This window comes from Podarcis muralis, chromosome 6 (assembly GCF_964188315.1).
Source record: "Podarcis muralis chromosome 6, rPodMur119.hap1.1, whole genome shotgun sequence".
Lineage (NCBI taxonomy): Eukaryota > Metazoa > Chordata > Lepidosauria > Squamata > Lacertidae > Podarcis > Podarcis muralis.
Window position 1 is genome coordinate 79,491,889 of NC_135660.1, and position 26,666 is coordinate 79,518,554.

A 26,666-nucleotide genomic window follows, 5' to 3' on the forward strand; every position below is an offset into this window, starting at 1 on the left:
TAAGGCCCGGGGGCCGGATCCGGCCCAATCACTTTCTAAATCTGGCCTGCAGATGATCCGGGAATCAGTGTGTTTTTACATGAGTAGAATGTGTCCTTTTATTTAAAATGCATCTCTGGGTTATTTGTGGGGCCTGCCTGGTGTTTTTACTTGAGTAGAATATGTCATTTTATTTAAAATGCATCTCTGGGTTATTTGTGGGGCATAAGAATTCGTTCATATTTTTTTTTCCAAAATATAGTCCGGTCCCCCACAAGGTCTGAGGGACAGTAGACCGGCCCCCTGCTGAAAAAGTTTGCTGACCCCTGGACTCAATTTTTTGCAATTTCTTCAGTGAGGGGGTCTTTAATTACTTTTGTGACTGGACAACATTTACCTTGCTAAGTCTGTTTTTAATGAAGAAGCACATAAACTGCTTTCGGGGAATTTTTACCTTCTGAAAATGTCAGGTAATGCTAAATAAAATTAGTAATACTATAAAATATAAACACAAGTACTTGAAAATCATTTTTTTCTACACAATTTTACAAACATTTTACTTCCCAGGCAATACTAAGTTATATTGATTTAACCCAAATATATCTTCAATTCCCAAGTTATGTTACAACCCTTTTTAGCGCTCCTCATTTTTGGAATCTGAAAGCTGGAAAATTCAACATGCCCTACATAACACCTCAAAAAAACACCACATGCATTGTGACATGGACTTTTTAAAGCAAAAGTTAATTTCCTAGCCTGCTTTAGGATTTTTTATTTTCCTTTCCAGACCTTTGATTATTATTATTATTTTTCACAAAGGACAATTGATGCAACTGTGTCCTAGACCTTTCTGAAAGCCAGAACTATCCACGGTCTCTGCGGACGATGCTACCTCGCTTTATCGCAACCTAAAAACCAGAAGAACAGCAGGAAATGGCTGACAAGTGTGGTATCTTTGATAAGGATGAAAGGGAAAAAGGGAAAGTAAACACAAAACGCATCTGTTTGCATTAAGCCAGGAGACCCCATCTCCTGGTGAATGCATGCATTAGAACTTCACAAAGGCTGATGAGTAAGTAGCAAAGGAAGGTGAGGGGAACTCACACAGAGAGGAAACTCTTTTAACTCACACAAACAGCTCAGCTCACAGATTTTCAAATCTGATATAAAAACACTAGCCAGAGGGCTGAGCTTTCAGTGTGGGTGGGTGTGCACTTCACAGAATCTTTTTGTTCTCATTCTTATTTCTCAAACAGTAGTGGCTAACTCCCAGCCCAGGGGCCCGATCCAGCCCATCAAGCCATTCTTCTGCCCCCCTCTCCCCCTCTGTAAATCTTCTCCAATTTTGATGGTGTCAGAAAAATGGGAGGGGGACCATAGACACAGAGCTGGGCAGTGAGGGAAGTTTGTGTATACACACATGTTTGGGTGTTTGTGAGAGAGAAACTGCGGGTGGCATATACACCCCAGGGTGTATACAGTCCTCAGGTTAATAATAATAATAATAATCAGTGCTTTTTCTGGAGGGACGCAGGAGTACGCATTCTCCTAAACATTTTGTGAATCTTTGTACTTTTATCCATTTATTGTATTTATTTTTCCTGATTTGAACTATAAAATGGTGATTTTCTTGAGTCAAAATGAGAATACCCACAAACTTTTTTTTTTTTTGAAAAAAACACTGATGATGATGATTTGCCACTCCTGTTATATAGGCTGGTTTACACATTAATGCACTCCCTAAAATTTCTCTTCTCTTAATGACTGGAAGCTAATTTCCTAAACAGGTTCTGCTGAAAATCATTTACATCCTTAAACATGGCAAAAGTAGTTTTTCCCCCAAATAGGTTGAATCTTAAACAATCGAAAACACAGTAAAAAAAAAAAAAAAAGAGTTCGCTTGTAATAAATAGATCCAGTGGTTCAGTGCTCATTTCTTCTCTTTCCAAAATAGATTTTTATCTTGAATTGAAAACGCAGTAAATACTTGTGATATACCAGTCCACTTGTGATATACCCGTAGTTCAGTGCTCAGATGTTGTTTCGGCAATCAGACGTTTCATTGCTAAAGAGCTTAGTCATCAAGCTTCGTAGTAAACAATATACAAGAGAAGACAAACTGCAAAAAGAGCACCCCTTACAATATTTCCTTAAAGCTTGTTGCTTCCCCCTACAGCGAAAACAACCCCTGTAACCCATCAACTTTCCCTCTAGCTCAGGGGTCCCCAAACTAAGGCCCGTGGGCCTCGTTTATCCGGCCCACAGTGACTCCTGCTGCCCGCGCTTACTGGCGCTGCGCGGCTGCCCACTTCCGGGTCAGAGGAGCACCGGAAATAGCTTGTGCGCATGCGTAAGCATTATTTCCGGTGCACATCCGGTTCGTAGGAGGCCCATGCACATAAGCTATTTCCGGTGCTCCTCTGACCTGGAAGTGCACCGGAAATATGGTGTGCACACACGTATGGGTATGCGCTCCTCCGCCCTCTGGCCCACCGCGCAATCGGCGCTGGAGACACCGGCCCGAGGCGCGGTAAGTTTGCTGACCCCTGCTCTAGCTGATAGACACAAGACTTCCCCATCTTCCCCGACATTATGGGGCTAATTCCCCATATAAAAATCTGGGAATCAACCATGTGATTTTGGCTACATATAGGGGTTGTTGAGGCATAGATACAACTGCATGGATGGTGGAGGCAGCTTCAGACTTCATTTAAAGAGCAGGATTGGGGGGGGGGGAGAAAACTTCATCTTTCCCCCCAAATTGGAATCTCCACCCCAACCCCCCTCCTCGCCCCAAATCCCTCAAACAGAAGAAAAACTCTACTCTCGGCAGTGGACTTTTCCCACATTTATATTACACGCACATACTTGCAGAGGCTTAAACAGCCTTTGTTCGGAAGATTTGTTGCAGTGTTACTTGTTTCTGTTGGTAAACAAAAGGTAGTTACTAGGAAGCTGGGCTTCCGGATTCCATTATTGTACGGTTAAAGGGCAACAGAAAAGATATCCTTTAATGGATCAAAGAACTGGTTACAATGCCATAAACAGTTGAACTGTTATAGGAATCAAGTTAAAGTCCACAGGACCAAGTCTTGCTGTGCTCAGAAAATGAAATGGTAAAAAAAAAACCAGAATACGTTCACGAAGTTGTACTTGGCTGGGCTTTGCTCAAAGTGATATTTGCAGAGAGTAGAAAGCTGGACTTCTTAAGTCAGATCTGTGCAGCTTGTGACTGGCCATTAGTTGATAAAATTCCCTGGCTTGGCTGCCTGTTTGGGACTGCAAAATCAGAGTGGTTTTCAAGCTCATGGCAAGCCCCGTACATGGCTAAAAACTGTGTTTGCATTGCTGCTGCTTTTATAGTTACCCACTTTCATTGGGAAGCTTTTCGTAAGTGAAATGAAATAAAAAATTAAATCAAATCCCTTTGGTGGTGGAGGGAGGGAGAAAAAGAAGACTGTGCCACTCCAAAAGGTAAGTTTGGAGGCCAATTTAACCATATCATGCCAACCTCTATGAAGACAGTGGTTATGTTGTTGTGGTAGAATCACCTTAACTGCACTGAGAAGCTTTCAAACAACATTTCCTTGTGCCCAGAGGCTGGATAGGAGCTTCTAGCCCTCATTTCTTTAGGATCAACATGCCAGAATCAGTCTAGGGAATGTGTTAGTAGCTGGTCAACGTCTACCAAGTGGGTTAGAAGCTCCCAACCAAACTCTGTTAGGGTTCAAGCTTCAAGGGAACAGAAATATATCAGTGCAGACAAGATGATGTTCCTGGCAGACAGCAAGATGTTCATAACGAACAAAGGTTTACGGGGTGACCTTTTTTGAAGGAGGAACCAAGAAACTGAAAGATTTCAAGTTACCCACATTTATACATTGTTAAGAGAGCCACTGTTCAAATGGCATCACAGTGCTGCTCTATACAGCATGTGTGAGCAAGAGGGGTCTCTCTTTCTGGTTACTCCAGGTTGCTATTTTGCTGCTGTTCTGTCTCTTCCCCGGTGTTTTAAAAACAACAGCTCAATATAAAAACCAAACAAGTGAAATGTTTCCAAATCTGGAGAGTAAATGGTGGGGGAAACCTCCATGGCTACATTTGGATTTGTTAGACTTCAACAAAGTTGCAACACCAGCTATCAGGTTCTAAAAATCCAAAAAACTAAGGCTTGAAGGGATAAGACAGCTGACATCACCCATATGCTATTTCTCAGTTTGTTATATCTTGCTCCATCCCATGGTCAACGCATTTGATGTCAACATAAAATCTGTCCAATCTGAGGTACACAGCACCTGAGCATTCAAAACATGGCAGATTTGGCAAGATGACCCTTCTCTACAAAAATAGAAAAAAAGAAGACTGGATACTTACCCAGAAGATTATGTTGTAGCTAAAAAGCAGGTATTTGTACCAACAGCTGACTTCAGCAGAAGAATACCGGTAATAGTGCATCTTTTATAGAGCTGTGACTACGTAGAACCAGAAAAAGAAAAGAAAAGAAAGATCAGTAAGGAGGAGAAATGCAGTGGCATTCAACATACCCAAGCCACGCCAATAGTCCATAATCATTGGTTAAGTAGCGTGATTCCATATTGACTCACATGGCATTTGGGCATGTAATCTTTTTGTGTGAGCTAATATAACCACTGAGCCTCTTGGGCTTGCCGATCAGAAGGCCGGTAGTTTGAATCCCCATACCGGGGTGAGCGCCCGGTGTTCGGTCCCAGCTCCTGCCCACCTAGCAGTTCGAAGGCACACCCAAAAGTGCAAGTAGATTAAAAGGTACTGCTCCGGCAGGAAGGTACCGTATTTTTCGCTCTATAGGACGCACCGGACCATAGGAGGGCAAGAACAAGGCGAAAAAAAATCTCCCCCTCTCTGTTCAGCACCCCTTCAGCGAAGCGGCAGGAGAAACGGAGCCCCCTCTATTTCTCCTCCCGCTTCACTGAAGGGGCGCTGCGCAGAGAGGGAAAACTGTGCAGCGCCTCTCCAGCGAAGCAAAGCTTGGAGAGCAAGAGCAAGCTCTGGCTTTCTGTCTCATTGCTTATTTCCCATCTCAAAAGAAAAGAAAAGAAAAGAAAAAAATAACATAACATAAAATAAAAAATAAAAAAATATAATATAATATAATATAATATAAAATACTGCAATGAACCTTGACTTCAGCTCAATGATCCCCAAAAGGTTTCATTCAGGTATAAACAAGTATCACAATACACCTGTAGACAAAGACGTGCAAAAACAACCCAATACTGTATTCGACAAATGATGAGCATGCATTTGTGAACCAGCCCTGAGAATCATGTTCTCCTTTCCACGCCTGCAAATAACTATCCTGCACGGCCTTGGCTCTGTCTCAAATAACACAGCTTAACTAACTTTCTTCACTAAACTCAAAACGCTGTAGCTTCCAGGCTGTAAAAATAGTCAAGGAAAAGACTTTCAACTCTCTTCAAAGTTTGCAGATTAGTCAGCCAACTGCCTCATAGTTTTCATCATGTAAAAAGACAAACGGCTAGCACAGCCTCTCCAACCCACTCCAGACTCAGATTTGTTTACAGTACTGCAACTGTAACGCTGAACAGATCAGCAGTGAGAGCCTCAAAACCAGAGACAAGTCTTCCTTTCCTCTGCCCTGAATGAGGTAGGCAGAGTTGACACTTTCAGCAACAGCAGAGAAGGATAATGGCAAAAGACAAGAGGAATGGTATTAAGACGGTGCGAAAATGTGTTCCGATATTCTCTGCTCATTACAGATTCTCTGAACATCAACACGAAACTAATCATTTGAACAGCCCTGAATTGATCAACATCCTTGGTGTGGAACCTGGTATTCTACCACCATTTTAAAAGTTACCACCAAAAGGTGGCATATATGGTTCCTCCGCTCCTGCATTTTATCCTCACAGCAAGATAGGTTGGGCCAAGAGATAATGAATTGTCCCTTCACCCAGTGAGGCTTCAACCCTATATCTCCCTAGTCCTTGTCCGACTCTCTGAAACCATCACACTAGCTCTAACCTTCAAAAATTCAGGCTTTATGTGCTTTCTTTCTATCAGATCCACACCAGTTAATTCCTCCCATTCCTTCTAGAATCCATCTTGCATTCAGAGGACACACACACAGCCCCTTCCTACTTATCCATCAGGTGCTACCAAGTTTCCCTGCTGCCCCATTCACATTGTCAGCAACCGTTCCGCCAACAAAGGTTTCTGCAAGAAATTTGGTTTCTGCAATAAATTCAAACAACTGCAATTTCCCCCGCTACTGTGTTCTTTTCCGGTTTCTTGTGTCCAGTGATGGACACTGGAGGACCATAAACAAAGTCTTCTCCATCAGCCTAGTTTAAATGTAAATGGAATGAATCCTAGCTCATTAGGTGACCGAGAATTTCTCCACCGGGGTTAATAAACAGAAATTATCCCCTGCCCTTAGTTTCTCAACTGCTGAAGCAACAAAAGCCAGGCCAAAATCAGAACAAACCTTCTACATATTCTAGAAATGCCCTTGGCTGCCAAATGGAAACAACACTCGAGTGATGGATTGCTATGTTCTCTGAAGGCATCTGTGCTATCAGCCACTCGCCTCAAATGTCTGATTTTGTTAATTAAGGTTTCAGGTAGGTTTTATACAACTGCTTTTACAAAGCTGGGGGGTTTTTCCAGCCTGCTGTGAGCAGCATTAATCCAGGCAGTAGAGCTTCCCATCAGAGTTCCCTGCCCACAAAAAGAAGAAGAAAACGTCTACCACAACCACCCCAGCCTTCTTCATTTTGTGTACAGTGGTACCTCAGGTTACAAACACCTTGGGTTACAAACACTTCGGGTTACAGACTCCACTAACCCACAAGTAGTACCTCAGGTTAAGAACTTTACCTCAGGATGAGAATAGAAATCATGGGCTGGCGTGGCAGCGGGAGGCCCCATTAGCTAAAGTTGTACCTCAGGTTAAAACGGTTTCAGGTTAAGAACGGACCTCCAGAACGAATTAAGTTCGTAACCAGAGGTACCACTTTATCTGTAAAAGTCATACATGCAGTAAAGTTCTGTTTCCAAACCAAGTGGAAATTGATTTCCAGAAAGGGAGTAGGCCATTTTTGTGCTGGATAGAAACTGACACATGATCAGATACCACAGAGGACAACAGAGTTGTGGTTCATGGAGAAAGGAATTGTTCCCTGTAGCCCTTCATTCTCCCTTCTGTCTCACAGAAGGGCAATGAGACATCTGACCTTATCTGCTGAGGGCACATTTGCTTGGCTACTGCTGACTGGAGAATAGCCAGCAAGGCAGTCGTGTTTCTCCCCATTCTGAAACTCCCTGACCCCTGCAGTTCTTTTACTCTTCCACTTTCCTCCACCATCTCTAAACGAGTCCTTAGAGTCCTTAGAAACTCAGATATATAAGCTAGGTGCCAAATGGCTCCTTAAACCAAAGTTGCAGTCTATGTCTAGTTGCCATTTGGGAGCGAAAGGGCTCCAAAGTCTTATTTTTCAAATGATGGACTGTGGTTGATTATCAGTTAAACATCTGGCTAGTTTAGATGACAACCTTGAGCTAGGTTCAGAACTTTGAAAACTTAAAGAAGAAAGGTTACTTGATCCAAGGACAAATTGGCCTATTCATATCTCTTTTTCTTAATGGTGACGGACCATTCATAACATAGGGATATTCTTCAGAACTGTGAGCAGGGAAGTGGGGGTGCGGTAAGTGAAGACAAGCTACAACAATTAACTATAACCATGTTCACCGCTCCTGCTTAGGTAGCACAGAAAAAGCATTTTGGTTCCTGAAATTCATTCCATTTGTACAGATAAAATATAAACCCACAGAATTCTATAGGATGTGGTAATATTGTGTGAAAACAGTCCAGATCCAATGATGCCCTGGCACACACCTCCAGATGGTGGAGATGTCAGGCGCCAGCCTGGCACCAAGGCATCTTCACTTGGTCGCAAGTGGTCGAAAGCCAGGTGCAAAATGCGCCTGGCATCTGGCTAATTTCAAACACGGAGTCCTTGCCACCTATTGCCTATGACCCCCCATTTAGCCCTCAGATTCTACTCTTAGGAAATTGGAAAGCATACATATCAGACTGGATGATAAATCTCTCAGATCTCAGTTGAACAGATGTCAATTGTGGTTACTTAGTTGTGAAGGATTTGCGTGAAGGATTTGCTGTACAGTGGTACCTTGGGCTACAGACGCTTCAGGTTACATACGCTTCAGGTTACTGACTATGCTAACCCAGAAATAGTACCTTGGGTTAAGAACTTTGCTTCAGGATGAGAACAGAAATTGTGCTCAGGCGGCGCGGCGGCAGCAGGAGGCCCCATTAGCTAAAGTGGTGCTTCAGGTTAAGAACAGTTTCAGGTTAAGAACGGACCTCCGGAACGAATTAAGTACTTAACCTGAGGTACCACTGTATTCATATTTTAAAAGCAGAACCCTTAAGCAATACTGCCTTTCATACTGTTTGGCACCTGCCAAAACGCTCCCTTCCACACAACTATCTATGGCACAAGAGTCCTTCTGGACATAGCACTGGTCAGCCATAGACTCAATATCTAGCCTCGGACAAATCCTTTTCTTTCCGTTTTAATTCCCATCCTATAGAAGGGAGTTCAAAAGTTATAGAGTAAAAACAGTTAAGGATTCTTCTAGCAGATTAACTATCTGGCCATGAATGGGCCACTTTTTCACAATCTCTAAGGTAGGAGATGTGTTGGAAGACCTTTGGAAGGTAAAATGTGTGCAAGGAGGAAAAAGAATTGGAGAAGGTGGGACAAGAACTACATGTGAGGAACATCACATCATAATGTTCAGCTGCTCGGGCTTTACAAGGACGTAATTTATGTCCCGTCCCCCCCATTTCTTTTTTGGTATCTTGAACGGTTTAACGGATTTATTCTGAAGAACAAAAAATGCACACTTTAGCAAAATCGCAGAAAATGTGACGCATGACTTGTCCGCTGTACCCGACACGTACACTATGTTTACCAAACCCGTATTTCAAACAGGACCTATGTCGTGTTCCAACATTCTCCCCCCAGCGCCCAACCCACAAAGGCAGAAAAGGAAGCTAACATTAAAAACAGGCAAACTCTGGGCAAGCTGCATGTCAGCCAAAACAATAACAACAATAATTATGGGCTCTAAATCCTGCTTTTAAAAGAATCCAAATCTATACCCTATGTAGGCTTGTGTAAAATGTAAAGTGCAACTTTTCTTGCCCCAAGGCAGTTCCTTTTTCTGAGAGATTTGCAGGACACAGTTGAAGAATACAGTCTTCCTGTAACTCGGACACTCCAGTACCTCCCCTACTGAGGAACTGCTTTACAAAAGCACAGGGTCAGAAGGAATCAGATACCAAGTGCGGAAAGCGCACTCAAAAGCAGGGGTTGCCAACCTTTTTTGGACTAGTGGGCACAATTTTACTTTTTAGGGAGTGCCGGGAGCACCAGTCACAAGATGGCGGAGTTCAAGGTATGTGGCATAACCAAAATGGCTGCCATGGGGAGATTGCATAACACAACATTAGAGAGACAACCACCCCCGACGACCTTATGATTACCATGGGAAATCAGTTGGGTCTTGCTGGTCCTAGTTATGGAGATTTCACACAGACAGACACTGGTGCTGTTACTGTCTAGTAACAAGGAGCAATTCTTATTACCAGTAAAAATGTACAAGGCAGTCAGTCACACCACCCTCATTTCACAGAATTTGTTTAGATTAGAAGTTAACAGCACATTTTGCCCCATAATGTCTTTTTTCCCCCTAGGAGGGCCAGAAACGTACTTTAAAAACAAAACAAAAAACCACAACTGAAATCTCAGAGTCTGGGGCATCTGCACACTGGCCTTGCTGCAAAGCTTTCATGGATGCCATGAACCCTGCTCCAAAGGATTACTGAGTTAAGATAAGCTTTTCTGGGAGTTGGCGAACCATTTAGGCTCCTTTGCCCCGTTTCAATGGATTGAAAAGCAAGTGGAGCTGTGATTATTTGAGTATTCTTGTGAGGCCCAAGTATATGGAAGAGGCTGCTTAGCAGGTTATAGCAGCTAACTTCCAGGCCACTCTAGCTTAGCCTTGCCTTCTGTATGCCTGTTAACTTTCTTATTCTACTTGCTGTGCCTTCTTCCTACAATCAGACCCTTTCAACATGCTTTGTCTTGCTTGCCTGGTATGGCCTTTTTCCTGACACACACCCCCCTTAGGGCTTTTCATATCCTGAACCAACCCAAACTTCCTTGTTGGATCCCAAACAGTTAAACCACTTACACTAACGTGAATCTGTATTCCTAACAGGAGGACTTCGGAAATCAGTGATGTTTCTCACCATCCTCCACTCCTGCCTTCCTGAACTAAGAGATACATTTGTTTGCACAAAAAATTGTACACACATGTGCTAACTTACAAAGCACTACCTACAACTTTTTGCAAACAAAAGCAGCTTTGGGCATGGCAGATTTGAGGGGAGAAGTGATGGGGGTGCTGAAAATCCATTTGCTGTTTGGCCTCCCCAAATTTTGCTCCCCAAGCTGCTTCCTAACACAACCCAAGAGGCTCCAGACACATGTTTGGGAGACTACAAGAGTTTAGATCCTGGAAGGAGGACAAATAGTTGGAGGGGTGGGGCACCATTTGAAGTTGAAAACTAAGCTTGCCAGGAAATGCTTAAGCAACCCCTCTAAACCACTTCTCTGTTCACATTCGCCCCTTTTCAAAAGCAGCTTGACTCACAGGGGTCAGCAAACTTTTTCAGCAGGGGGCCAGTCCACTGTCCCTCAGACCTTGGGGGGGGCAGACTATTATGGGGGGTGGGGAATGAATGAATTTCTATGCCCCACAAATAACCCAGAGATGCATTTTAAATAAAAGCACACATTCTACTCATGTAAAAACACACAGATTCCCGGACCGTCCATGGGCCGGATTTAGAAGGCGATTGGGCCACATTTGGCCCCCCGGGCCTTAGTTTGCCTACCCATGAGCTAGAGTTTACAAAAGAAAGAAAGAAAGAAAGAAAGAAAGAAAGAAAGAAAGAAAGAAAGAAAGAAAGAAAACTTGTTGGAAATTTGTTCTAAGCATTTTGGCTAGGGGCTGGGGAGTGGATGAAGTGTATTCATTTAGGCAGGAAACGAGCAAATCTTCCCAATTGTCAGGACATTAACATCTCACTGTTTTTTTAAAACAACCACCATCACCACTTGGCAGTGTAATGCGGGTGAACAACTTACCATGTGGTGGAATGCACACTGTAGTTTGGCAATTTGGTAAAAAAGAAAAAAGGGGGGATCTGTAATCACCCTCCAACCTTTAGCTTGTTTGTGTCGTGCTTCCCCAGCTACATTCCAGATTTCCAGAAACCAACAGACTATTCAGCGTCCTTTTGAATAAAGACTTACTTTGCATGCACATAACTCATTATTGTTTGCATATTACCATGCATGCTGGTGGCGTTTAGTAGCGTTTCAAAAGCAACCATTTGTTTCGTCTATTTGTTCCATGAATGTACATTCCAAATGCCAATTCCAACTCGCACGCTGGTCTAGTTGCATGGGTGGGTGACATTCATAAAAGGGACACTTCTTTCTTACCAAGCCCATATTTTCTCAGTGTGGCAGTTTCTCCCTTTCCCTCCAGATGGATCACACTATGTTTCTCAAGAATTCACTCCCCAGCCACCTCTAAAGCTTCATTAATAATAATAAAAATGCCTATAAAAGACCCTGCTTTGCATATGACTGACAAAGATTGGAAGTAATTTACTGGCCAGCGAAGCAGCTTAGGGTTTCTAGATGCCTTTATTCCAACTTACATCTGAGCTAGTCTCAGAAAACAAGGCACACTTTAGAGAAACTTCAATAGTGTGTAGGAACCTACATCGGAACTGAAGAGCAGTGACAACGTGCATACTGCAATTTTCAGCCAAAAATGCAGAAAAGATGTATGAAAAGTTACTGTTCTTCACTGTGTTATTTAGAAAAAAAGGCTTTCCAACAAGCACACAGACTCTCTCTCTCTTTTTCTCTCAACTAGGATGGGGGTCATGAGAAAGTTTCACCCATTGTGAGATGACTCCTTCACTGAGAATGTAGACAACTTCTCTCAAAATGCTTTTGTGTCGCAGGCCTCATCTAAAAAATAATAATGAATTGTTTGGCAGCTCTTGGGAGCCCTTTGAAAGACCTTACAAAAGTTACCCCCGAAATGACACGGCAAGAATGTGCTCAGAACAAAACAAAAAAACCCTTCAAATCTTCAAAGATGCAGCCACTCATCTGAGGCATAAATAAAGCAGCCTCTGGCTTAACCAGGAGATGCCACACCTGTTGAGAGAGGAAGCGAAACTAAGCCTGGGAGAACAGATGTGGCGGAAAGGGAGGTTTGATTCTGACACGTTTCAGTGGCCTAGAATGATATTGGCCACGTTGCTAAGGGCCTAGATGTTACTATGCAGACCTGCAAAAATCTCATTATGAGTTTTAACACCCACTTCACACCGTTAGCACATCATAGGGTTTAATGCTGTGGCTGTGGCAAGACATTTTGCTGCTTAAAAGCACCTCCCCCCACACACACTGGAATGACCAAAAATCATATTTGCATCTTCATCTAACCCTTCCTTCTTTCTACTTCATAAAGCCACAGTCCTATGCATGCTTACCTGCCAGTAAGTCCTGCTGAACTCAGTGGTACTTACACCCTGCATATCCCCACAACACACACTTTTTTCCTGTGTCCCCACCCCCACCTTGCAAAACCAGGATTGGTCCCCTGAGCCCTACCTCGTCCATGTGTTGTTGCTATGAGAGCTGTTCCTCATCAGCCATACAGTCTTGCAGGTGAGCAGACAGAGCCGCCCAGAAGACATCCTGCACCATCACCCTTCCATGCCCAATAGCCACGAGCGCACACCTTGGCTCCCCTCCAACTGATGTGGAAGGAGAGGCAGCCCAGAGAAGTCCACACCTCATATTTAGTTTTGAGTTGGAGAGAAGGAAGAAGACGAAGAGGAACAAAGCAGAACAGCTGCGATAGTGTGGTGGGGCATCAGCTCACTTTCGTTTGGTTTTTGTACGAGTAAAAAAATAATCTCCCAGTTCTGAAAGATGCCCCAAATCTGCTGCCTGAAGCAGCTCAGCTTTCTGCATAGTCAGACCAGTCCTGACTCTTAAACCAGTCTTCCCCAACAGGGGGTTGGACTAGATGACCCTTAGGTTCCCTTCCAACTCTACAATTCTATGTTCATGCAAAAGCATCCCATAAGAGATTCCACTGCAACAAACCATCTGTGTGTTTTTTGATCCTAAATGGCTTCTGGTGGTGCAGCACTCAAAAGCTGCTGTCACGTTTGCAAAGCTAAGCAGGGTCTGGGATGGCTTCAAATTGGATGGGGACCATGTGTCAAGATTCCTGAATTGCAGAGGGTTGGCTAGATGACCCTCAGAGTCCCTTCCAATTCTGAAATTCTTTATTTAAAAAACCTATACCCTGGGGGCAGTTTCCAGTAATGAAAACCAAAAACAGATACACACACTACTACAGTGCTACCTCAGGTTACATATGCTTCAGGTTACATACGCTTCAGGTTACAGACTCTGCTAACCCAGAAATAGTGCTTCAGGTTAAGAACTTTGCTTCAGGATGAGAACAGAAATCGTGCTCCGGCGGCGCGGCGGCAGCAGGAGGCCCCATTAGCTAAAGTGGTACCTCAGGTTAAGAACAGGTTCAGGTTCAGAACGGACCTCCGGAACGAATTAAATACTTAAACCTGAGGTACCACTGTACTCTAATTTATCCATCACTTTTACATACTTTCTCCAAGGAGGTTGGGGACTGTGCTATTCTTTCTCACAATTAGCTGTAAGAGAGATTAGGCTGAGGAATAGTGAATTGCCCCTGGACCTCCCAGAGAGCTTCAAGGTCAAAACAAAGGTTTGAACCCAGGTCTGCCTGTTCCAAATCCAACCCTCCACCCATTACATCACGTTGTCCATCATGTGACCAACAGGAGCAGCAGTTGAAAGTCAGGCTAGCTGGGAACCTTTTTTCCCATTGTGCATTTCCCCCCCAGAGGTTCCTTTCATTCGCCTATGTCTCAGCCGTGACCTGTCTGAACTCTATTGTACTGAGTAGAATGCCCAGAGAATGCTTGGGATTATAGCTAGGAGCATTGCTGCGGCAAGGCAATCAGTCATTGATGCTACCAGAGAGAAGGCTAAAGTTCAGGATCCCCTAGCACCAAGCACATAAACTAAGATGCTTTCTTATTTACGTTTGCCCTGCTCAGGCGTTTTTCAAAGGGCAGATGGGAAGACAGGACCAGTTCCACCACGAAGCAACCTCAAGCAGTTTGTTAGAGCCAAAGGACATCACTGGTTAAACCTGCTGCAGCCGTCGAAGACAGAAGAAATTTTCTCATTCCAGTTCTGGCTTGACAGGCGCAACATTTCTGCTCACGATCAACTGGGAGCAAAGGAAGGACGGAGGGCTGATTTTACGGAAAAGCAAAGAGTCAGGCAACAGGGTCTACTCAAGGAAGGGGAGAATATTCCAGTCTCATGCGCCAGACACAGAAACCTGAACAGCAGCTGACTCCAAGTCTGCTACCAACCATCTTCGGCCTCTTGTCTGTCCTGATGCAAAAAAACGAGCACAAGTGGTCCTTTTGTAAGCTAAAGAGAGGTGGACAATGGCACTATAGTTACAGAAACCAGTAAAAGCACATTTCTTCTGCCAGAAATCTGGAAAGTGCTGCTTGCAACCAGCAGCGGCTGGTGTTAACTTTTCCACTTTTAGAAATGCGTTGTTTCGTAAAATTAATTAGTAACATGGTGGGTGAACACAGTACAAATAAACTGGGCAACTGGAATGGTGACTAGTCAAAGCTGAAAGCCAAGCTGTACTTAACTATCCCCAGGAAGCAGATACGATATTTACATGTGCAGTTCTTCATGCATGTGAAAATGAATACACTGATAGCTTTAAGAGCTTTTCTTTTTCTTTTGTCTTAAAATCTAAACAATGTAAGAGAAATGTGCGTTACTGTGTTTTTAGCAATTCTCTATTTTATATGTAAATCATATAAAAAGTCATGTTAAAGAAAAGGGTGGGGTAATACTACTACTACTACAAATTCTTATTTTTATTATTATTACCATTATTATTATTATTACTGTACTACTACTACTACTACTACTACTACTACTACTACTACTACTACTATTATATGTCATTTGAAATATTGACCAGTATTCCAATAAAAATATTTTCAAGTATAGTTTGAATTTGTTTAAGGATTTAAACACCACAGCCACAGCAATTATTTTTTTGTTGTTTGGTGGGTGGGGAGATGAAAGCCATGGCTGAGCTATCAATTCCGCCTTTCTTTCTCCTTCCACTGCAGCAAACAGGAGATCCACTATATCACCTCTGGGGGTGGTGTAGCTTGAGGACTCCTTTTGGGGGCGTCTGGGGAAATGGGGCGAGTTAAGGTCCTGTGTGGCGCTGTGGGTTAAACCACAAAGCCTATGACTTGCTGATCAGAAGGTCAGCGGTTCGAATCCCCGCGACAGGGTGAGCTCCCGTTGCTTGGTCCCTGCTCCTGCCAACCTAGCAGTTCGAAAGCACGTCAAAGTGCAAGTAGATAAATAGGTACCGCTCCGGCGGGAAGGTAAACGGCGTTTCCGTGTGCTGCTCTGGTTCACCAGAAGCGGCTTAGTCATGCTGGCCACGTGACCCGGAAGCTGTACGCGGGCTCCCTCGGCCAATAAAGCAAAATGAGCATCGCAACCCCAGAGTCGGCCACGACTGGGCCTAACGGTCAGGGGTCCCTTTACCTTTAAGGTGCTGTAAATCCTTGGCTGCCTCTGACACATCCCTTCCCACCCCACATGCTACTGGCAAAATGTACTGGTGGCGGCCTACCTATGCCAACCGAGTGTTCAGGTGGCTTCTGGTGGCATAAGTGCTCTCCAACTGATGGGCTTTCCTGCCTGGTGGTCCCTATATACCTACATTCTATGGCTTCCCAACCTGCCCTTAAGTCATCTTTAGGACTGCAGCCAGAGTTAGAAACTCATATATATAATATAATTGCAAAATGGCACCTTAAACCTAGGTTGTGATCGCCACAATGGGATGTCTAGGTGCATTTGTGTGGCCTTTTTTTTTGTAACTGAATTTATTATTATTATTATCATTATTTTCATTTATATACTGCTTTATATTTTAAAGTACAAATCTCAAAGTGGTTTACAACATATCAAAACATCAAGCAAGCCAATCCAGAATAAAACAGAAGCTTCAGGAAAATATGTCCTATCCTTCTCATTTTGTTTTCCCCAGGCGCTACCCTGGCATCCAGAGATCTCTACGTGGTCGCAATTGGACCCGCATTAGTTGCAAAATGCGCCTGGCTAATTTCTAACACTGCCTGTATGCACTTTATTGACTTTCCTCCCCTGCAATCATATACCGGTAATTCATTTCAACCACTTTTGCCTTCTTGAAAATCATTTCAGAAACTTATACAAATTTTAAATTAAAAAACCTACATTATTGTTGTTGTTCATTTTTATTAAATGTGATGTCACTTGAATGTGCTAAATCAGATTTCTAGTGATTTAGGGCACTGAGAATTCTTCCAGATTCATTAAGCGTTCCAAACTCTTCCAGAAAACCCACATTTCTATTTAGCAGTGTCTTTGCGTGGGATTTTACTTGAGGATTTTAGTTGTTTGTGTCTTTTTAGTACCTTTTCTATTGTCCAGCGCAAAGGACAGGATACAAATGTGACAGACGCTCTGAAGGCTCGACAGAAAAGGAAAGCTTATAAATAGCAGAAAGAAATGAAGTATAAACACAGTTTTTTGAGGTTGCTGAGGGAAAGAGGCGGACATTCTTTGTGGAAGCTATTCTCCTATTTCCTCATTCTTGTATCTTTTCATTATAGCCACAGAAGTAAATCCAGCTTCCTCTGTCCCTTCCTTTGCTAGCGTCTCCCAATAAATAAGGCGACCATCTGGCCACCTTCTTTAAACTAAGCTTGCAAATTCATTATTGATCCTTAAAACCCTGAAGAAAAAGGAAAATATATATATATGGGAGATTGTTCAAAAAAGAACTCTCAAAAACAGTCATTCTATAATCAAATAAAATATCCATGAAACAGTTGGGGGGGGGTCAGTCCATTACAAAGAACTAGATCCAAGCCAAAAATTTCTCAGAAGACAAGAGAGATCCCACCCCCTCACTCCAGAAAAAGTCCACTTTGCAGATTTTTTTGCTGAATATTCTCCACCATTTTGGGTGACAGCCCCTATTTTTCCTCTACGATGCCGTACAATGCTGAAGAATGCAAAATGGAGGTCTTGTTGTCCAAACTTGCTGCTAAAGCAGCTCCCCACCTCCCAAAAAATGGAAAAAAGGAGGAGCTGTACTATTGATACTGCTGAGGAACTGTTGGATTCAACTGCTTCTCCCTGATGAAATTCAGTGTAACAGCGTCCCAAATTCTCTGGCCGCAATAAAAAGGCTAAAGAATTTCAAGAAGTGTTTTGCATGCAGAACTGTAACAAAACAAAACAAAACCCACCCTGGTTGTTTTCATAAGCATCCCCAAAGACAATGTTTGGCAGACTCCCTTCAGGAAGCTGTTTCACGAGAACGTTGCCGTGACAGAGACAGAGCAGTTCTGGGTCACCATCTTCAGTCCAAAATCCAGAAGTAACTCGTGCTGTAATAAATGTGCCAGTCTTTTAAGGAAGCCGTTAGCCTTTTTGTTTCCTCTGGAAGCAATGGCAAAGCTCCACCAGGAGATCAAGATGTTAACACTTCTTGCAGACATTCAACAACTTTGGTGGTGGTGGTGGTGGTGTGGTTTTAAAAAGGCTTCTCCCACACAACCCGCCATATTTGTTTGAAACTGAACTTCAAAGACTAGGTAGTGGGCAAATGTAAATATATGCAAACTGATCAATAGTTTGCACTGCCTACTGCTCATTCACCTGAAGAAACAAAACAATTTGTAAAGGTGGTTTCCATTTAGACATCTTTTTTTGCATCTTACTAGAACTGGTCACCATATCTCTGGCCAGGAAAAGACTTGGTGTTACCAACCTCTTAACACTGGTTATGAAATAGGGAGCAGACACCCCTTCCCGCCTCTTCTACAAGGCACAGATCTCCCTCTTTTTGTCCACTATAAGCCACTGTTTAGTGTTATTCTGCATCTGCACTAACCAGGGGGAATCTTGGTTACCATTAGTCTCTTAACTCATTTAAACTCTTGGTGTTAAATCTGGGTTTGCAAACCCAGCTTAGCATGAACCCTAGTTAATGTCATTGCAGATCCAATGCTAAGCCACATTTAAAAGCCACTGATGGAGAAGGTGAGGATTTGGAGAGGAATCGTGAGCAAACAGTTCACTAAGAGATCTTAAGTGGGATCATATTTAAAAGTTCTGAAGAATTATTATTTTAATATCATATGCTTTCAAGTAGCAGCTTCTGTACGAGACCTTTCGATCATACCCTTCCCCACTACACACTGCCTATCAGAAAAATATCCTTCAGTAATGCCAGTAGCTTCTTTTTCTCAAGGCCAGAACCGTAGCTAGGTGATTTTGCACCCATAGCAGAACCATCCAGGTTGCACCCCTAGCCACGGACAAATTAGCTCTTCTTTCCGCCTCTCCTCAAACCCCTGCCCTCCATCCATTCAACACCCTCTATTTAAAACCATTTCTTATTAGGCAATAATCAATATTTATATTTATGGACATATTTTTAAGCCGATTTTGTGGAAGGCCCCCCCCCAATCACCTGCGCCGCTGGTGGGGGCCCATCTCACCACCCCTTAGCTACAGCCCTGCTCAAGACACCGAGTACTTGCCTGCAGTCATTTTTGCAGTGCTGAGAAACACAAAACAAAAGCTGGTGTATCAAATGCTCACTCTGTCTCACACATTTGAATGACCCACACATTTTGATCCCAAAGTCATCAAGAAGCACACTCTCAATAAGAGGAAGCCAATATTCATTAGCTTGGTTCAGGTGCACATATCTTGGCTGACTAACCCTCTAACTATTTGGAGTTTAAGATCCTGACTTGTTGTGATCCTAGTAACCACAGTTTCCTGGTTGGGATGTAACAACAAACAATGGTTAATCTAAGCATTCCTAGATTTAGTTGCATCACAATAGCCCCCTCTTGGGTGTTTTCCATGTGACACACTCTCAACAAGGCCTCCTCTGATTGTCTTAGAAGCAGAAAGACGTACGAGAGATAAGAAAATCCCAAAGGTATGCAGGTTCCAGACCATATAGACCATAAACATAATAGCCAGCAGGCTAAAAATTGTGCATGATAGCAAAATTTACAAGTACTTTCCACACAATCCCATCGTGCTGTGGAAACAGAGCTAAGAGGCATAGCCTTGAACTTTGTCACCCAACTGAAAGCCACCATTTGCGGAACAGTGACAGATTATGGAAACCACTCTCTGGCTCTCCCCTATGGCACTATCTGTGAGGAATTGGTTACTGAACAAAAAGCAGTGTTCACTGTGTGACCATCCTATGGCACTGGGACCCCACAAATGTGCAGTCATTCGCTTGACTTCAGGTCTCAATGTCCTCTCCACATCAACTGCTAAGAGCTTGGCGCATGGATGTAAAGATTCAGTGTAAGCGAGGAAAATGAGGATTGCTGCAGGGAACCCATCTTCAGTGGTGCTCCTGTCATTACACCAATACAGGATTTGGCCCTTGGCTAGCTTCCAGGTCTAGAACTACAACAGGTCCTCCTTCCATGCCACCACAGATTGAAGGTGTGATCCCTGTATGGGACAGCTGCATATTCAGGTTGGATGAGATGATCCTCAGGCTCTCATCCAACTCTGTAATTCTATGGCTCTGATAGTACCACTCCACACCTACAATGTTTCACCCCTGTTCAAGGAAATAGGCTCTGTTTTTATTCAGAAATAAATTTAGTCTGCCAACTAACAAGAGGAATTTAAAATCAGAGCTGCTAACTGTGAAGTAGCTGGAATGCTTGGTGACTCAATGGGAAGTACAAGGCAGGGAGTGGTTGTGTCTGAAGCATCAGCATATCAGTACCAGATGAGACTTTGCCTTGCCTAGCAAATCCACAGGCAGGGCCACTCCCAAGAGTTGCGAGGTTTTATCATTTACCAAGAAATTCAGGTGACCCACAGTCCCATTTTCCGGTCTCCCAAGGATACCCTGTCCAGAAAGGGTACCTTTTCCAAGGACCCAGTGTATCCACAGAACAACAAAACTGAGTGAGCACAATGTGGAAGAAGATAGCTTTCTCTGTGCAAGAAGTTATTCCCTGTAAGTCTGCAAGTTTCCCTTTATAAGTCCCTAATCCCCTCAAGAGGGACGCAGGTGGCGCTAGGGACGCAGGTGGCGCTGTGGGTTAAAGCCTCAGCACCTAGGACTTGCCGATCGAAAGGTCGGCGGTTCGAATCCCTGCGGCGGGGTGCGCTCCTGTCGTTCAGTCCCAGCGCCTGCCAACCTAGCAGTTCGAAAGCACCTTCGGGTGCAAGTAGATAAATAGGGACCGCTTACTAGCGGGAAGGTAAACGGTGTTCCGTGTGCTGCGCTGGCTTGCCAGAGCAGCGATGTCACGCTGGCCACGTGACCCGGAAGTGTCTGTGGACAGCACTGGCTCCCGGCCTATAGAGTGAGATGAGCGCACAACCCTAGAGTCTGGCAAGACTGGCCCGTACGGGCAGGGGTACCTTTACCTTTACCTTTAATCCCCTCAAGAGAGTTACAACTCGAAGAGTGGTTTAACACTGAATCCCTCTTCCCAGGGAACTCTGCAAATTGTAGCTCTTTAAAGGGAATAGGGGCAACTCTCAGCACCTTTAACAAACTACACTCCCCCATTCATTGGGTGAACCCATGTCTGTTAAAGTGATATGACCCTGCTTTAAATGTAAAGTTCAGACAGGGCCCAAGAAGCTAACCAGCCTAGTAGCCAATTCTTCCTTCACCAGGGACAGCAGGGCAGCATCCTCTACTGCACAGGAGGGCAGGTCACATGAAACGCACACCTTTTCTTTCCATCCTCCCAATGTAAACCACCCTGCCTAACAGTAGGGCCGGCATGCAGTTAGCTGAAGGCAGATAATAAATTCAGCAGTAGGAGCTATTCAGCTGGATGGTTTAGTTTTGAGCCTACTAAGTTTCCATCAGCCTATGAACAACAACAAAAATGTTAGCACATTTGCAAAGCTAAGCAGTGCGGTTTCAAACTGAGTGGAGGACCACATTTTGAGATTCCTGCTTTCCAGGGGACTAAATGACTCTTTCCAAGTCTACAATTATATGATTCTATGAACCCCCATTTATCGGATGCAAAATGTCTCACCACTAGTATACTAGTATACTGTTAGTTTACTACTAGTTTTATCAGGAAAAAACATAGTGTCGCTTATCTAAACTTTTCACCTGAAAACAAGCAACTAAGTAGTTCAGAAAGCCAAAGGGATGAGACAGGGTGTGGCAAATAAGTCATAATTTTCCTGTCAAATGAGCTACGCAAACACTCAATGGGAAGCCAGGAAATTGCTCTCAGGAAAAGGTTCAGCAGAACTGAATTCAGTTTTCATGGGAGGAGGGGGAATACCTCTCAAAACAAGTTAAAGCTCCTCTTCCCCTAGTCTGCCAATTTAAATATTTCAAAGGAGGGAAACTTTAAAAACACACACACACACACATCTGCCTTCCCCAATGGAGAATGAAAGAAACAAACCCCTGATAAATAGGATAGTTTATTAATATGTCAGGGAAAAGATGTGTACGTTCAACAGGAAAAGCACTTTGTTCATCAACCCTTGAGTTTCAGTCTTGTTTTTAATAACAGGAGCAGCCATGTGAAACTAAGGGGCCGATTGTTTTTAGATGCTTTGTTTTTTCGAATTAAATAAAGGTGGGGAAGAGAAACAACCCACCTCCCAAAACCGATGCAACAATACACAAAATTCTGGTTTTGGTTGTTTTCGTAAGTCGAAAGCGGAAAACTCTCTGCCCAAGCTGAACTTGCTATGGGCCTTCTGAAAGCCCTCCCCGTTTCCTGAAAGGCCCTGCAGCTCACCAAAGGGGGGATATATGTAAATATATATATTTGTCCACGTTCTGTGAGCAACTCGATCCCAGTGGGCAAGGCTCGCGCAAGAGGAGGCTTGGAGCGGAGAACAACAAAGCGAAAGACAACAGGGTCGAGAGAGAAAACCAGCAGTTAAAGTTCTAGCAACAACAACCGGGTCGGGCAGCGGAGGCGAGCGCGAAGCTCAGGAGCGCACAGGAAACCAAACTTACCAAGTAGCAGGGAGCCTGGCAAGTTTCCACCAAGTTGTGGGGGGAGAACCCCGAAGTGCCTTCGAGGAAGAGACAAATTCAGCTCCTTTCGTGCTTTAAGCGTTCCATGAGTCCGCCTAAACGCCGCCCAAGGAAAGCGAGCTTGGAGAGGAGCGAGGTGGGCGTCGGGGCTGCCCTCGTTGCGCGCTGCCTCTGTTCTTGGGCAGGACAGGAAATCTCATGCGCAAAGCTCGCCTGGCCACGCCTGTTTTACAACCCGGCGCGCCCTCCCCCACCGGCGTTTCTTTCCTTTCTTTCTCTCTCTCTCTTTCCCTCCCTTCCCTAGTAAAAGGGAAGTGCGAGGCTGGGGACAGCGAGCTCCCTCTCCCTTCCTGCGCGCGGCATAACATCCGTCGAGCCGCGCCGCGTTTCGGAGAGGCTGGTCGCAGCCTTGCGCGGAGAAGCGCCCTGAGAGCAAGGCGTCGTGCGTCCCTCGTTCTGCAGAGATGGGGGGTCAGGGGTGCCAATTTGAATAAAATATTGAGGGGGCAGGTAAGCCCCGCCCAGCATAATCGATCACATGATGCTGCATATTCATACTATTTGATTGGCAATGTTCGTCAACTGGGGAGGGAGGAACCCCATTAAATATTTTTTTGGGGTGCAAAGACCCCTCGACCCCTAGGAGTTAGTTTCTATGGTGGGGGTGTATAAACAAATGCTTGGCCAGGCATTATTAGCTCAACCTTGGGGGGCTAGGTTTTGTAGGACTACAAGTCCCTTCATCCCTGACCACTGGTCCCCCTGCTTGCTAGGGTTGATGAGAGTTGTAGTCCCATAACATCTGGGGAGCCAAGGTTGACAAAGGTTGAGCTAAGAGTATCATCGTCTGGCAGGGTCAGAGATTTCTAAGTCCTCTCTGTGCCCAGTTCCTGGTGGCACAATTTAATAAGGATATTGACTAGTTGGGATGTGTGCAGAGGGGAGCGACCAAGATGATCAAGGATCTGGAAACAAAGCCTTATGAGGAATGGTTGAAGGAGCTGGGTAAGTCATGCTGGAAAAGAGTGGCTGAGAGGAGATATGACAGCTATCTTCAAATACAGTGGTACCTCGGGTTACATATGCTTCAGGTTACAGACTCCGCTAACCCAGAAATAATACCTCGGGTTAAGAACTTTGCTTCAAGATGAGAACAGAAATCGCACGGCAGCAGCGGGAGGCCCCATTAGCTAAAGTGGTGCTTCAGGTTAAGAACAGTTTCAGGTTAAGAACAGACCTCCGGAACGAATTAAGTACATAACCAGAGGTACCACTGTATCTAAAGGCCTGTCACATGGAAGATGGCGCAACCATGTTTTCTCCTGCTCTGGAGATTAGCACCCAAACCAATGGATCCAAGTTACAAGAAAGGGGATTCTGACTAAGCTTCAGGAAGAACTTTCTGACTGTGGAACAGACTCCCTTTGAAGGTGGTGGACTCTGCCTTAATGCATCTCTATCCCACCCGCAGGGACGTGGGTGGCGCTGTGGGTAAAAACCTCAGCGCCTAGGACTTGTCGATCGCATGGTCGGCGGTTCGAATCCCCGTGGCGGGGTGCGCTCCCGTCGTTCAGTCCCAGCGCCTGCCAACCTAGCAGTTCAAAAGCACCCTCGGGTGCAAGTAGATAAATAGGGACCGCTTACCAGCAGGAAGGTAAACGGCGTTCCGTGTGCTGCGCTGGCTCACAAGATGCAGCTTGTCACACTGGCCACATGACCCGGAAGTGTCTCCGGACAGCGCTGGCCCCCGGCCTATAGAGTGAGATGGGCGCACAACCCTAGAGTCTGGCAAGACTGGCCCGTACGGGCAGGGGTACCTTTACCTTTATCCCACCCTCAAAGAGCTCAGGGTGCCACTCATCATTCTCCCCTTCTTTTTATCCTCACAACAACCCAGCGAGGTAGGTTTGCATGCAGAAGGTCCCAGATTCAGTTCCCAGCAACTTTAGGTGAGGTTGGGAACGTCAAGCGAGTATTGCATATGGATGCAATTAAAGACATTCCTATAGAATAACTCAGTCCATAACTATGAGCCATGGGAACTCACAGGCCAAGAGGCAGCATATCACTGAATACCTGTGTTGAGGGCAGAGAACAGGGGATAGAGCTGTCACATTAATTCCCTGTTTGCCCTTCTCAAGGGTCCAGAAAAGCCCAGGCCACTTCCAGCTTTTGCATGCCCAGCCATGATTTAAATTTAAAAATGACAGCACACTGAAACAAAATAAGGTGCCAAAAAGAGAGCGAGTGGTTTGTTTATGATAAAATCAGCTGATCTGAGAGCATGTCTTCACCATGGTCTAATAGCTATATTTCCTCCTATATACATAAAAAGTTAAGGCTGTCACCATGCATCGGAACATTTGTCTCAGCGCAATCTTGGATTTTCATGAAGTCAGCATGGGCAAGAGAAGCAAAAGAGAAGGCAAGTTTCAAAATGGTGGTTTTAAACAAGAGCAGGGGTTTGAATAAACTGGGGGGGTGGGACACAGAAGAGCTGTGAGAATATGGGGAGCTTGAAGGGGCTGTGAGTGGATAGGGATTGGGGGGAGTGGTGTGGCAAGTGGTGAATTAGTGAGCAGCACAAGCAGGGGCGGTGGCCTCTAGTTATTATTAAAGTTTTTAAGTCTGATATGACAAAATCTATACTGGTTAACAAAAACCATGTCTTTTACCCAGTGCTTTCTTTCCAGGGGAACGCAGGGGTCCGCATACCCCTAAACATTTTGTGAATCTTTGTATTTTTGTCCATTTACTGTATTTATTTCCCCCGATTTGAACTGTAAAGTGGTGATTTTCTTGAGTCAAAAGGAGAGTACCCCTAAACATTTTTTTTAGAAAAAAAAGCACTGCTTTTACCAAATCAGTTCCTCATTTGCTTTAACTTGTGCTCTAAGCTGAGAGTATGTCACATTTTGCTCTGATAACCCAGGTGGGGGCTTGGGTAATATGGCGCCCTGAGCGAGGACAACCTTTGGTGCCGCACCCCAAATACGTCTTATTTTCGCAATAATTCATTTTGGTACAGTTGCTTTTTTATCAGAAGGCACCTGTATACATATAGGTGTTGTATTATTAATGTTGTCGTTGCTGCTGCTGTTATTTTGTTCCCCCTCAGCTCAGCACCGGGGGGGGGGGGGTCATTCGCACTGCCCTAAATCTGAATAAGCATGAAAAGAAGTTGTGAGACTTATCAAATGCCAAAAAATTAACAAGTGTCTAAATTCAAGGCCCCATTGGAGTTTGAGGCATCTCACTGGCCTGTCTTTGCAAGCTTTCTGGAGTCATTTATAGCTGGCTGCTGTTGCTGGCAGAATGTGGGCACCTTCGATCTGACTCAGCAGGGCCCTTCCTGTCTTCGTGACTTGCAGCTGGTCCTGACCAGAGAAGCAGGCATGTCTGGACTAGAATGAGGCAATCTTTTCCTGTCTGCTGCACCCTTTTCTGCTTATCACTTGGCTCCCACACAGCTGGTGCTGCCCCAGTTCTTATTTCACTGACCACAGACTGGAAGCGCAAGGGCACGAACCCTGCACTGACCTGGTGACAGAGAGCGTGTGGCTGCAGGGTGGGGTCCTTGTGGGAGCTTGTGGCTGCATGCAGAGTCAATCCTTGGCATCTCCAAGTAGCATAGCTGTCAATTTACAGATTTGAAAATAAGGGACCAGCAGCCAAAATAAGGGACCTGCAGCCTCACCTGTTCCAGGCACTCCAGTCTTCCTGTCCTCCTGCAGTCTGGTCAAACTCATGCTGGTAGCTTCAAGAACACTGTCCAACCAACTTTGTAACCAGAGGTTCAACTGAATAGAATCTGAATCACATGCACCACAAGGCCTATGCAGCCTCAACTTAAGATGGCTCCCCGGCCTGGCTTTGTACTGCAAAGTTTGCAGCAGCACGTGCAACAAAATGGCGTCCAGCATTCAAAAACCTCCTCAGCTTGCATTAACTAGCCACACACAAGGCATGCAAGCTCCACCCCCCCAGTCGTTCTTAGACTTCTTATTGGGTGAAAAACACAGCCAAGCAACACAATTGGAGCCTCCCTCCTCCGGCAGGGAGGGAGGGAGAGGAGCTGCTTCCTTTGAAATTTAAGGGACATCCATCAATAAGGGACAGCAACGGGACATGGTGCTGGAATAAGGGTCTGTCCCTTCAAATAAGGGACACTTGACAGCTATGCCAAGTAGAGAGAGAAAGAGAGAGAGAATATGTATCTGAATTTTTTGAGTGAAAAATCTATATGCAACCATCCTTTCTGGAGTTTGAACATCACAAGATGTACATCTTGCAGGCTA

General features: G+C 44.6%; 1 protein-coding gene across 1 annotated transcript in view; it reads right to left on the reverse strand.

Moving 5' to 3' along the window:
• The window catches only part of TSPAN14 (tetraspanin 14), a 42,627-nt gene extending 20,080 nt beyond the window's left edge, over window positions 1-22,547 (reverse strand). Inside the window, exons 1-2 of the mRNA XM_028729226.2 lie at window positions 22,348-22,547; window positions 4,354-4,451 (exon numbers count right to left, since the gene is read on the reverse strand). Of these exons, the coding sequence (XP_028585059.1) occupies window positions 4,354-4,434 (81 nt within the window). The 5' untranslated portion in view covers window positions 4,435-4,451; window positions 22,348-22,547. The remainder of the gene's footprint in view (window positions 1-4,353; window positions 4,452-22,347) is intronic.
• Window positions 22,548-26,666: the final 4,119 nt, after the last annotated feature.